General features: G+C 40.6%; 1 protein-coding gene and 1 long non-coding RNA gene across 7 annotated transcripts in view; one reads left to right on the forward strand and one right to left on the reverse strand.

Moving 5' to 3' along the window:
- Positions 1-285: 285 nt before the first annotated feature.
- Positions 286-1,560, reverse strand: LOC118841342. Its single transcript, XR_005009855.1, has 2 exons — positions 1,258-1,560; positions 286-668 (listed from the first exon to the last, which is right to left on the reverse strand). It is a non-coding gene; the product is annotated as an uncharacterized LOC118841342 (long non-coding RNA).
- Positions 1,561-1,980: 420 nt separating this feature from the next.
- CLIP4 (CAP-Gly domain containing linker protein family member 4) overlaps positions 1,981-13,775 on the forward strand; it is a 95,506-nt gene continuing 83,711 nt past the window's right edge. For 3 of the 6 annotated variants that reach the window (XM_036748716.1, XM_036748713.1, XM_036748718.1), the window contains exons 1-3: positions 2,090-2,199; positions 9,510-9,657; positions 10,828-10,967. In XM_036748716.1, the coding sequence (XP_036604611.1) occupies positions 9,525-9,657; positions 10,828-10,967 (273 nt within the window). In that variant the 5' untranslated portion in view covers positions 2,090-2,199; positions 9,510-9,524. Of the gene's footprint in view, positions 2,200-8,883; positions 8,936-9,509; positions 9,658-10,827; positions 10,968-13,775 lie in introns of those variants that run through there. The other 3 variants (XM_036748717.1, XM_036748715.1, XM_036748714.1) reach the window with 2 other exon arrangements.

Below are 13,775 nucleotides of genomic sequence, written 5' to 3' on the forward strand. Positions count from 1 at the left end.
TGGAACTCCACACAAAATATCCAATTTCTCTATTAAACCAAATATTTACTTCAATTTTAAGTTTAATGCAAGATTTAAGCAGTACTTACTGAATAAAATATGCATAGACTATGTAAAAGAGGGTGGGGGAGGGAATTATTTAAGAAAATACTAAAATAAAAAATAATACTATGAAAATACTATAAATGCTCATAAGAAAATCCAGGAACAAGAGAAAGGGTATTTACATGAAGAGAAAGAGAAATTATATGGATATAGGAGAGAGTATACTACAGACCACCTGGAAAGAAGGAAAAAATAGATAAGTTTTATTTTATCATTTGCTGGAGTTCTCTCTCTGCCAAAGCACACAGCTGGGTATTTTGGAGGATCTGTGATTTCATTGAGGTGGGGATTCTCTCCAACAATGAGCTCAGTTCGTTGTCCCTTTGCAATGTTTGTCCTAGATAGATGTATCGATTAATTAATTAGCTTTGAGTTGTCCATCCAACTTTCATAGTTTAGACTAAACATTCTTCATTTACTTGGAGTTTCCTGTGTGGATAATTGCTCCAAACACTTTCGAGTGATTACTGTACCTTAGGCTGGTTTTTCCTTAATGCAGAGTGACTCAACAGTAATTTGACCCTTCTTTGGTTGGCTGTACTTTTTGAGCAGAGGATTTCTATCTGTGAAATCAGGAGAGAGAAAGGGGCAAAAATTTACCTAGTGGTTTCCATCATAGCAAGGGTTCTTAACCTTTTGTGTCATGAGATCCCTTTGGTAGTCTTGTGAAGTCTGTGGACCCCTTCTCAGAATTATGTTTTTAAATGTAGAAAATAATGTTCTTAAATGCAGAACATAGGACTATGAAGCAAACCAGTTATACTGAAATTAGTTATTATATATTAAGAAAAAAACAAGTTCAGTGATCACAGTTAAGAACCTTGATTCTACTAAACTTTCTTTATGTCTGCCTATGTATATCGCATTTAAAATGGGTGGCAGACCCTAGATAACGTCCTGGTTTTCCATTAAATAGGTGGGTGGAATGGGACAAGGAGAGTGTGCCAAGAGGGAGAAAGGAGGTTTTTTTGGTTTTGTTTTGTTTTTTGCAATTTGCCTTACAACTCCTGTGAAAATGCTGAGTTTGCAGGGTGATAGGGAGACATTGAGATTGTCATGGTTTCCTGAAGTCCAGTGTTCCTGCCACTACAGTGGGAATGCTGGCAGATGAAGCTTACGAGTTTTCGCTTAGAGACAAGGAAGGAGGCTTACCATCTGTGCTCAGGCCCTCTTCCCCTCTCCTTGCATGTCCTCATCTGTGAAAAGCACCAGCTCTGAGGTCCGAGGACGTGCATTCGAATCCTGCCTCGGACACCTCCTACCTGGGCGATTTTGGGCCCCGGCTTGCTCACTTAAAGGACAAGGGGGTTGGATTGGGGGGCTCTGGCCAGTCCAGCTCTGGATCTGGGATTCAGGGAGAGTACTGGACCATGGGACCAGGGGCTTGTCACTGTGCGGGTGTGTCGCGCACCCCTCCGCAGTCGGGGAAGCCTGCGGGCTCGTTAACGGCTTGTTGCCGACATTCATAATCCAAGGAAACGAGAAACTTCAGTTAGAGGTTAGTGAAAATAAAGACGTAATTTCCTCCTCGCGCGAGGTCCCAGAAATCGATCCGCGGACCGCTCGGAGGCGGGGGACCCCAGCTGAAGAGCCCCTGGACCAAGCCGGCCCCTGAAGGCCTTCGGCTCCACGTCCGCTGTGCGAGGGGCGGGCCCACGCCACCTGCATTTTCCCCTTTTCTCTCGGTCGGCGCCGGGGCGGCCGCGGGGTGGGAGGCCGGGCGAGCGGGGTCACGGCCGCGGTCACGGTCACGGTCACGGTCGCGGTCAGGGTCAGGGGCGCGCGCTGCGGCTGCGTCCCGGGTGCGCCTGCGCGCTGCGTGCATGCGCGAGCCGGTCCCAGCGCCCCGGAGGCGGCGGCCGTTGGAGGCGGGTCGGGGGGGAGGCTCGGCGGAGCTGGCGGGGCGGGGCGTCTCCCGAGGCTCGGCGGGCCCGCGGCGGCGGCGGCCCGCTCAGTGCTCCTCACAGCGTAGTCGGGCGGAGGCGGCGCCGTCTGCTCTCCTCCAGCGCGGCCTGAGCCGCTCCCTGGAGCTCCCCTCCCCGCCCTGGCCCCAGCCTTCGGCGAGGCTCCCCGAGAGAACCCGGAGGAGCGCAGGTGGGGGAGGGGAATGACGGGAGCGGGAGTGAGAGGGGGGTGCGGGCGGCGCGGGGCGCGTGGAGCGTGCGTGGCTCGGGAGGGAGGGACCACTAGTGCGGGGGGCGCCCGGGCCTCTGCAACGGGGTGAGGTGGTGATGGTAACGGGGTGTGGGAGCCTAAACAAGGATGCTGACGGAGGGGTGCACCTGCCGCGCGCTTTTCCAGGGACATTTCAGCGTGTAGAGAGAGCCAGGGCTGGGAGGGACCCGAGAGGCCCCTAGTCCGCCCCACGGGCAAACTGAGGCCGCGGGGGGAGGGGGAGGTGACTTGTTCAGTGCCGCACAGTTAAGTGGCGGAGGCAGGGATCCGAACCCAGGTCTGCACACTCCAGAGCTAGTTAGCCCTTGGGTGCATAGCGCCTTACAGGGTCAGGGGGACTTAAGAGTAATGACATCTGGGTTTGGGGTTGTCACAGGGCGGGAGGTCGTAGAGTCGTGGGTGCGGAGGTCCGGGGCTGGAAGGAACCGCAGAAGGTTCTTGTTTTGACAGAGGAGATGAAGGGATCGTCCCAGACCGCGCCGTAATACTCGTCACAGGAGGGATTTGAACCCGGATTCCCTGACTCCAGTGGCGGTGCTCATTCCTCCGTAATTTGGTTCAGTGATAGTGAGAAGCGCGGTCAGTGTGGTTTAGTGGATAGAGCTTTGCAGTGAAGACCTGGGTTCGAGGCCTGCCTCTGACAAACGGTGGGGATAGATAACTCAAAGCCTCTGAGTAATAGATAAGTCGCTGATCTGCATGGGGGAGTGTGATTTTCATTCTGCATTCGTGCAGATGCATTCACGGGCATATGGACAAAGGAACATAAAAATAAAACAAGATAAAATAAAGCATTTGGGAGGTCCTTCTTCTTTGCGCTAGGTGCCTGGTGACTTCTCCTTCCATTAACAGTTCACAGAAACAAATGCATGCAGAATTTTCTAAACCTCTCCTTCCCACTTTCTTTGTTGCGTTAACAGTTTTTGGTTTTAAGAATTCCCCTGAATTTTGAAGGGAAATACTTGCTTTTGGGACTTATGCTAAGCAGTTGGTGACTTGTTCCTGTCTTCTTGGATCAGATTAAACAGTTCATTAAGTCATTGTTGTACTGGATTGATGACAGTCGGGTCTCTTCATTAAGGGAGATTTTAAAAAATTTTGTTTCTGTTTTGAGAAACTGGGTACTAACATAGTTTTGTCAGTAGTAACTTACCACTTTATCCTCTAGGACCATACTAGAATTTGCTTTGAAGCAATAAAATCTGCCGTGATATTAGTGAAAGGAGAACTTCACTCAACACTACCTTAATGACATTCCACCTCCACAACTTACTAATGAGTTTCTTTTTTTCTGTCATGTTTTTTGGGTTGTTCTGAATGAGATTGTGAGAACTATAGACTTGCAAGTCCATTAAATTGTACTGCTTACTTTTAGGATCAAAAGAACACAGATTTAGAGCTGGATTGGGCATTAATAGATCTTTTAGTCCAACTCTTTCATTTTACAGATGAGGCAAGTTAGCCCTTGAGAAGTTAAGCATCTTCCCCAGGGTCACATACTGAAATTTTTGCGTGGTTTCTCTGGAGTCTTTTACATTTTTATTCAACAAGTGTTTATGAAGCGTTTATATATGCTGAATACCGAGTTGGGCCTTGGAGACAAGGATGCAAACTGAATAGTCCCTGCCCTCAAGGAGCTTCTGTTCTATGGAAGGAAAACAACCTTTGCATAAAAGAGTAAAGCAAATATTTACAAATTGGCTCCCGTGAAATCATTTAATGTGAAATTTTGATTTGACAGTTGACCGTACTGGTTATTACAGGACATTTGTCCTTTTGAGAGAAGAGCAAAACTGTAGCATAATGGGGGTGAACTTGTTAAATTATTGCTATGTAAGCTTGACTATGTCCCTTCCTATTTTTAAAGTGTAATTAGTTATGTGGATGCTTTTTTTAATGCTTTGTTAAATTTGACATGTGCTGTTTATGCTAGAAGATTGATTCTTGAGATGTGATGACTATTGTCTTTAATACTGTACAAGTCTGCTGAATATAAGATTTATAGTGTTTATTCCAGAAGAGATTAAATTGAGTTTAATTTTTTTCTTTAAAAAAGTAACCTTAATGTGTTGCTTTTTATTGTAATAATTATGTTGTTATTTACTCATCCTGAAAAATCTATCAGCGGTCCTTAAGTTATAACATTAATATACTGTTCTCTTCTCCCTGAATGACTGCATCCTAATGTGCTTATTTTCTTGCCCCTATTTTTTCATTGTTTATATATAAAAGCTTATATTATATATATATATATATATACACACACAAGTTTATATTTTATGACATTGGATTAGCTTGTAAGTGGCCTTGTTATGTATGAATATTTTGTTTTTTTTTTAATCAGGAATGTGAGCTACTTGCGGGCAGGAACGCACATTTATTTCTTTTGTACCTTTCCACAATGACTAGTATAGTTCTGAGCACATTGAATAAACCCAGTGAATGCTGGTCGAATAAATTAACAAACTTTATGTTATCAGCAAATAAACCGGTTTCTAATTGCGCACAGAAATATCCATTTTGATTGGACTACTTTGAAATTTCTTGGAGATAATAATAATGATTGGTGAAGTACTTAATATGCATTTTGAGTAAAGGAGCCTAATATATGCAATTCTCTGTGAATGTGACTGGAAACCCCTAGCTGCTGTCAGACAAAAGGTGTGTCCTCCTTCCAGAACCATTCCTTGGTGGGCCCCTGGCATTCTGAAACTATCTTGGTGAAATGTGTGTTCTGCTTCTGGATTAGAATTCTTATTAAATGGGCATGAGCCAAACTTCCTTGAGGCAGTCCCTCAGAGCAACATCGTAGGATTGTGTTATTCAGGAATGATGAAACTAGACTGGAATTTTCTCATAGCATTTTCCAAATTGAAGCTTGGGAGGTATGCACCTATGATGATTCTCTGGTTGCTAAGGGGTATCTGTCATATGAGAAGTAACTTAGACCTGATACCACCTCACTTCAATAGATGTCAGCTGTAGTTATCTGTTTCATGTACAGTCGTTATTTGCATAATATTGCCACCATTAATGTCAATAACATTGTCAAAGCATAACCACATTCCATCATAACACACTAAACCCTACTATAATGCTAGGATTCCTACAGGGTAGCCCTGGCTTCTTTTTCTCTTTTATTCCCAGGGGATGGTCAGTTCCATTCTGCTCCCTATAGCTCTTCCTCTGAAAATAAGTGCCCTCTGTAATGCTGTACCACCTAAAGTGGGGATAATTGATTCTGCAAAAGTGAAATATCAGGCAAAAATGCTTGTGATTGATTAATTGCTGTGTTTACTTGCTCCCCCCCCCCAAAAAAAAAGCACATAAGTAACCTTGGGTGGCACTTAATAAACCAACATCTGGTAAACTAAAGTGTATGTGGGTAGATGCAATAATAAATACTGTCATTTTACCTTTTTTGTTTGTCATAATTTTTCATAACAAGATCAACTTAAGCTTTAAATGGGTAATTGATAGCAAGAGATAGACAAATACCTCCCAATTTTACTCTTTTTCCTTAAAGCTGAAAATAACTTTTTTTCCTCCTGTAAAAATATATTGTTCCTCTATAATCTCCAGAGGAAATTCTTGCTGCCATTATGTAAAAAGAAGTCTGACCTGAAAGGAAACGTCAGTAATACCCTACATACTATTTTCTGAAGCTCCAAATTTATTAATCTCTTGAGTCTCTTTTTCTTTTTACCAAAAGTGCAGAGGCCAGAGGCAGCAGGTTTCATAAGTTAGGGATAAATTGTAGTGTTGGAGAAAGATGGTGATTATTACAATCCCTGCTACCTAGAAGGCTGTGGTTGGTTGATCGGTTGCTTGAACTTGAGAATTCTGAGCTGCACTAGGGCTCCGAGCTCAGGCTGGCTCCAATATGGTCAGCTTCCAGTGGTACACTGGCCTAGGTTAGAGATGGAGTAGCTCAAAGTTCAAAAGAATATCTGTATCAAAAGAAAATAAAACTTAGTTGAAACCTTGATTCTTCTATTTTATATTTGGGTTTGGAATGTGATTTAGTGATTTTCACTTGTCTACACATGTGAAGATGCACTTTTTCAAATATATAATGAAACCCCACATGCACAGCCTAATTCAGGAGCTAGAAAGCTGTCCTCATCCCATTTTTTCTGACCAGAAATCATCTCTGTTTCCTTCTCAATTGTTAAGAATGGAAGGTATCACTCCTCAGATTCTGATAAAGCATCATGTAATTGTAGGATCTCAGAGCTGGGAGAGACCTGAGAAGTCATCTATTTTCAACCTGAACCTTTTAGGTAGAAATCTCCTTTATAACATCTCTATAAAGTTATCCAGGCTCCCTTCAAAGAACTGTGATCATGAGCAACTTATTTAGATAGCACTGTTTATTAGAAAGCTTTCCGTCACATTGGCTCTAAATCTTGGTGTCTCCAGCTACTTCCTGTTATTCCTTACTCTCCCTTCTGATGCCAGTCAGACCAAATGTAATCCTTCTGTCACATCATAACCCTTAAAATACTCAAAGATGATGGAGTCTTTCACTTTAGGAGTAGTTCAGTTTCTTCCCTCAGCCCTTGTATAGCATGACTACCTTCCTCTGGACACCCTCCAGCTTGCCAATGTTTTTTCTCTCTAGTTATGACCTAATCATAGCTGAATACAGTGGGACTATTATGTCCTTCATTCTGGACATTACTTCTTCCATGCATTCTATGGATTGCATTATTTCTTTTTTTTTAAAAAATTATCTTATGAAATCTGTTAAACATCTTTGAAATCTGTTCTTCAAATATGTAGGACATGTGTCAAACTGTATGACTCTTCATGATGATGCTGCTGATAATAATAAAAGCACATGATCTATAGAAATTTAAGTTTTCTCACAATGACCCAGTGAATATAGCAAGAATTAATATTCTCATTTTACAGATGTGGAAGCTAAGTCATTTTGAGGTTAAGTGACTTGCTCATGTTCATACAGGAAGTTATCACTTAGCATTTGAGCCTAGGCCTTCTGATTCCAGTCAGTTGATCATAGACACTAATAAGTCATAGCCCTTTTTCTTCTTTGACAACTAGTTCCTTATCAGGATCAGGTAATAGTTATTCTTATCCTTCTCTTTTTTTGAAGAATGAAACAACCATTAAAGCAAATCAGATATTTCTTGTTTGCTCTCCTTTTAGCAGAGTGCATTTGAACAGATACAATGTCTCCGGGCCAGGTTTGTGATATGTTTGCTGAATCCATCCATTTTGCTCTGTCTGTGGCTCTACAGTGTTCCTACCACAATGTTGCCTTTGTTTCTCTCTTTGTGGACATCACCCAAATGATCTTGTTTGTGCTTAGTCCCCCTGATTTGTGTATTTATTCATATGAACATATATCTCTCAGCCCCGATTTCCTCATCTGTACTTACTGCATCTGCCACACAGGATTGTAAGAGTGAACTGAGATGATATACATAAAGATCTTTGCAAACGTTAAAGCATAACGTAAATGTTAGTTATATGTGATGCTACTCTACCTCCCTAACGGGTTACCTTTGAATAAGATATACTCTTTAGTTGGCACGTTCCAATTAAGTCAAATCCACCCAAATCTCAGTGATACCTGTGAGGTCAGAGTTCTCTCATTGTTTTGAGGTTTCTGGTTCCCTTTGCTTTTTGAATTTCATAGTCTCATAGTTCTAGAGCTGGAAGAAACGCTTAGGGGGCGTCTAGTCTACTTCCATCATTTTACAGATAGGAAATTGAGACCCAGGGAGGTTAAGTTCCCCAAATCAGTCAGATAGTAATATCAGAGGTGAGAATTAAACCCAGGTCTTCTGACCCTCTAGCTAGTGCTCTGACCACTGAGGCTATGAATTTTATTGTCTCTCTTGCCTATTGTCTCTCTTGATTACTTGGTCACTACAATGATATTCTTGTTGGAGGTGGGTAAGCAATTTTCTCCCTCTTCTTCCCTTCCCCCTTGATCAAGTAATTTAGGCAGTTGTATTTTTATCAACCTTATTTGATGCAAACCATCCCTGGCCAAAAGCCTGTCATTCCTATAGCTAAAGCTCTAGTATAGAGATCCAAATCCTGTTCTCCATCATCACCTTCTTAAGTAGTTGTTTGCTTCCCAAGTTTGCCTTTCTCTTCTGAAAGTAGTGATGAAAGTGTCACCTGTACTCCTGAGGTTCTTAGGTTTCTTGCCTAGGATGTCATAATTCCTAGCAATACTTTCCAGGTTCCTTGTGACAATATTTGGCCCAAGAGGAATAACAAGGCCTGAGCAATGATCATGGTGTTCAAAAAATCTTGGGAGGCTCTTCTTCCCCACTACATGCTTCTTGAATTCAGCCTGGCATGTCTCCCAGGAAGAATCCTCAACTGTCTTGGGAGGAAATGTGGTATACTTGCCTAGGTTTCTGCCATGCAGCTTGAGAGGAAGCCTGTCAAGTACTCTATCTCTTTATGTTGGCCAGGTGCTGCAGATAGAAGCTAGGATCAGAATTAAGTAGCTCAGCAGGGTAGAATGAACTTACTGGTTATTAGTTCACATGTTTCCTGGGGGCAATGAAGTAACGTGCACCGTTTGTTTCAAAAGTCCCTGTTTTCCAACTCTTTCAGGGCCCAGAATCAGTAGAGATACTAAGAAATGGTGAATCTTAAGCTAGTACCAGTAAGTACTTGAAAGCAAAGTTTATTATGTGATCACAATTTTCCACAAGTTTTACTTGAATGTTGAGACAGAATGGAAATTCATCATAGAAGAGATTTTTTGTATATGGAAAAACAAGCCCATTGTATTGCATGCAGCATGTGATGATAGATATCATCCCTGTCAGCATTCCAGAGTAGGCCTTAATAGGTAACTTTTGCCAGTGGATGCTTTGTGTCAGTGTGTCTTAGTAAGCTAAGAGAGCACCAACCCCACCCTTTTAGATTAGTCTGGAATTTTGAAACAGGTTTCACTTATTATTTATTGTGAAATATGCTGGGTGTCATCACCCGTGCCTCTCTGGGAAAAATTTCCTTTGTCATTGACAGAGATTGCGTTAGAAAAATTTTATTACTTCAGATTGGTTTGCTGAAAGGACCAGGAAAAAAATAGCCCTGCAATTGGAAATTGGAAAGACAAGATCCATTATTAAGGGAAAAGGGTTATCTTTTAAATTTTTTTTAAAAAGATGACTTCAGAGGGAAATATTCTAAGTTGTATGGGAGTAAGAGTGTTTTTTGTTTTTGCCTTAAAGGTGGCTTTCTAGAGGATGACCATAGAAGACCTTCCAGATCTTCCCTCAGAAGGAAATTCTTTGATTGGAAGATACCCATTTTTATTTTCTGGTTCTGACACACCGGTTATCTTCTCAGTTTCTGCAGCACCAATGCCTTCGGACTGTGGTATGTTGTGTAGCACTTGTCACTTTCTGTAAGCTAGCCAATTGATTCTGTTTCATGTCTGCTTTTATTTAGTCTTTTGCATGTTCATTCTAAAACCACGTGCAGTATCGTGCACAAATTCCAAAAGCTGTTTTTATTGTAGCTGACTTTCAGCTTCTGCATTCCTGTGCTGATTGCTTTATTTCTTGTGTCAACACTTGCATTTCACTTAAAAATATATATATTTATTTTAAGCAGTAATGGCAGACTTCCTGAATTTGCAATTTAGAAGATGACACAAACTTCCAGAATTCTTCTGATATAATAGAACGTTAGAGATGGAATATTACTTCACAGAATAGCAAAGGGCAGTGGAAGGGAAAATGAGGTGGCAGAAAGCTTTTTGTGAGATCTCTCTAAGCCAGATCATCCCAAGAACAAGTACACATAAAAGTAGAACAGATATGCCATCATTTCTTTTGTGATGCTAGAGATGTAATAATGTCTTATCAAGATGTCTGAGGGCCAAGATTAGCTCATAGTACCTTTTAAGAAAAAAGGCTTTAATGCTCTTGAGGGGTATTTCATCCTAATAGATTTTATTGACCAAGAAGAATACATCTTGAAAAGGGAAAGATCAGTATGATACAGTGGTCAAATTTCCCAATTTTACTAAGCATTTCAGATGTAAGTTTTGGTTCTTTAGAAAGAAACATGTTTTCAGGAAACCTGAGTTTTCAACATTGTTGAAAACATTCTTCACATTTGTCTTAGCAATTTGTCTTTCCTGATATCTAGGTTTTCCACTGTGTATAGATTCTACTGTATTTTTTTACCTTGGAATTACTAAAGTTACATGTGTCCTGAAAAGATACAGCTTGATCTCTTTAGTAGTTTGTAGCTTGGAATCATAGTATTTTAGAGTTGGAAGAAGCAATGTGGTATATACCTGGAATTCAGTTGTTGGGAGACTTGGATTCCCTTCTTCACTCTGCCCCAAATTAACTTGGGGCACGTCCCTTAACCTCTCTGGGCCTTTGTTTTTTTCTTTTGTAAAACTGGGATTGGACTAAGTAAATTCTAATGAATATTCCTTCTAGCTCTGAAATCTATGAATCTTATTATAATGAGTATTAAAGGGATTGACTTCTTTGCTTATTTATTGAAATAATATTTTCTTATTTTAAATAGAGTTTTCTTTTTTTGATCCCAATGATGCATCATGCCAAGAAATCCTTTTTGATCCTAAAACATCAGTATCAGAATTATTTGCCATTTTAAGACAATGGGTTCCCCAAGTCCAACAGAACATTGATATTATTGGAAATGAGGTAAGGAATGTATACTTATTCTTAAACTATAATACCCAAATTTTGGGAATTTTTTTATTAGTAGTATCAGAATTAGGTTTATTTAATAGATAGTGTCCTGTTTTAGGTCTCATAATTTGAAAGTTGGGAAAGGAAAGATAATAATCATACTAAATTGTAAAAGCTCTTTTTCATTTATCCTTGTAACAGTGCTCTAAACATAATAGGCGTTTAATAAATGTCTTATATAAGCCCTGATGATTTCATTTATGCTTCGTACTTATAAGTTCCTTTACAAAAGTCTTACTCCTTTGCGGAAGTGAACTTGGGTTCTAGCCAGCAGAACTGCAAGCTTGGGCAATTTCTAACATTTTCTAAGTTTAACAATTTCTAAATTTTTTTGAGTATGGTCCTGGTCACAGACTGTGGCTGTCATCTGAGGACTGTGCTAGTACAGAGAGGCACACTACAAGTAGGCTGATGATTTGGTGATGAAACCTCTGTCCAAGTTAACCTGTGAAACAAAAGAAAATATAAACTCGCCCTCAGTGCCTTTCTCTGTGGTGGCAGTGGCAGCAGAAATGGCACTTAAAAGAATGAAGTTGATGACATTGGGAAGAATAACTGGTCCAGACCAAGTATACACAGAAGAAATGTTTTGGAAGCAAACCAGTCTCAAAAACATCAAGAAGGCTATGCTCAAGTTTCAGTCTGTAAGGGGGAAAAATACTGAATGAAAAGAAAAAGACCACTTGTAGTTATTATTTAAAAAAAAAAGGTGATGAGGGGAACATTGGTAACTATCAACCCCCATACCTAATTTCTCATTTCTCCAAAATCTATGGGATTTGGCAAGGGCTTTAGTGTGTGTAATATATATCTCTATTCAGAGAGAAGATAAGTTATAAATCTAGGATTATAGATTCCACTTCTTAAATTTTATCTGTTTTACCATCCTTTTCCTTTTTTCCTTGTATAATTTGTATATGTTGCTTGAAAGATCTCGTGAATATGAGAGCTTACTCTATTGTTTGTTAATTTTGTTAAGAAAAAGATATAGTAGAGTAAAATGCAATCTGAAAGGTTTTCCTCTAAGATGTCTTTCATGTGCATATTAAGATCTCACAAACTTCCTCAATAGGTACAGCCACAGAGATAATTTTGTTCATTCATCCTCTATCAGTATCAAATGAAGCATAAAATGGTGAGATAAATGCTTGCCAAAGTCCTCACCACTGCCAGAGGCTGTCTTGTGAAGGGCTGAAATGGAGGAAGGATTCTGTATAGATGGTGAGGTCCTGGGATTACTCCTATTTGCAGATGATACTGTATCAAGCCCTAAAGTAATAAGGAACATTTTCAGTGAGATCCATGACAACTCAACAGAGATGGACATAATAGATCACAAAGGAAAATACAAATGGATGAAAAGCAGCATGTTAGAGTCAGTGAAAACATGACTGTTTGTAGACAGAGGAGTTGGATTTGAATCCTGGCCCAGGTCCTTAGTAGTTGTGTGACCTTGAAAAAGTCACTTCACTTTTCTTGGCTGAGGCCCAGTCTCCTCACCTATAAAATGAGGAAGTTGGACTTCATCTCTCAATCTGTGCTCCTGTAAGTATGCCTGTTGTCCAGATGATGGAATCAGGTTGAATGGACAGCCCACTGAACTAGTCTTACCAGTATACCTTGGATTAACACTATAAAAGGATAGTGGATTTGGCCCAGAATTAGATAAGGCAAAAGAGAGCAAGCTGGGTAACATTTGAGAAATCTTTTGTACTTTTTGGAGGGGGGAAGGCAGGGCAATTGGGATTATGTGATTTACCCAAGGTCACACAGCCAGTAAGTGTGTCATGTGTCTGAGGTCAAATTTGAACTCAGATCCTCCTGACTTCAGGGCCAGTGCTCTATTCACTGCACCACCTAGCTGCCCCTGAGAAATCTTTTGTACTTTGAGGCTCCTTTGTGACAGAAAGAAAAACAAAAACAAAACTATTATTATCTTATTGAGAATTGTGTAATGCTATAGTCTCCAAAGAATCATTGTTTTAAAGGGCAGTGGAAGAGATGTATGATGGGTATAAGTATACTATAGAATATTATAGAATCTTAGAATGTTCCATTGGTACCTTCATGATGGGGAGAGAAAGTGAGGAAGTCCTCCATCACATAGGGTGGACCTATCATGGAGAACTTTTGGGAAAACATGGACCAGAGTCACCTAGAATGGGCAAGTATGGATGGATTCCAGGGGTAGGGAACCTGTGGCCTCCAGGCCACATGTGGCCCTCTAGGTCCTCAAGTGCAGCCCTTTGACTGAATCTGAACTTCACAGAACAAATCCCTGTAATAAAAGAATTTGTTCTGTAAAACTTGCATTCAGTCAAAATGCCACACCCAAGGACCTAGAAGGCCTTGAGGTGGCAAGTTCCCCACCCCGAATTAGACCCTGCATAATTGGAGGGAACTTCTGAAATGATGTAATCACATATCCATTTGAATATCAGGGTATGTACAAAGTAGAGCACTGAATGACCAGTAGGACCACGGATGTAGGCAAGCTTTGTTCGATGACTTAATTCTTCCTCACTAAGCCTCTCTTTAGGGCAGTTTGGTTAGTGTGTCATTTCCCAAATGTTCATTAAAAAAATTACTCATTATGAATAAGTTGTCAGAGGTACAAATTATGCAAGGAAAAAAGGAAAAGGATGGTAAAAAAGATAAAATTTAAAAAGTGGAATCTATAATCCTAGATTTATAACTTATCTTCTCTCTGAATAGAGATATAAATTACACACACTAAAATAATTGCCTAAATTTAATTTA

The sequence above is a fragment of the Trichosurus vulpecula genome, chromosome 3, assembly GCF_011100635.1.
Source record: "Trichosurus vulpecula isolate mTriVul1 chromosome 3, mTriVul1.pri, whole genome shotgun sequence".
NCBI lineage: Eukaryota > Metazoa > Chordata > Mammalia > Diprotodontia > Phalangeridae > Trichosurus > Trichosurus vulpecula.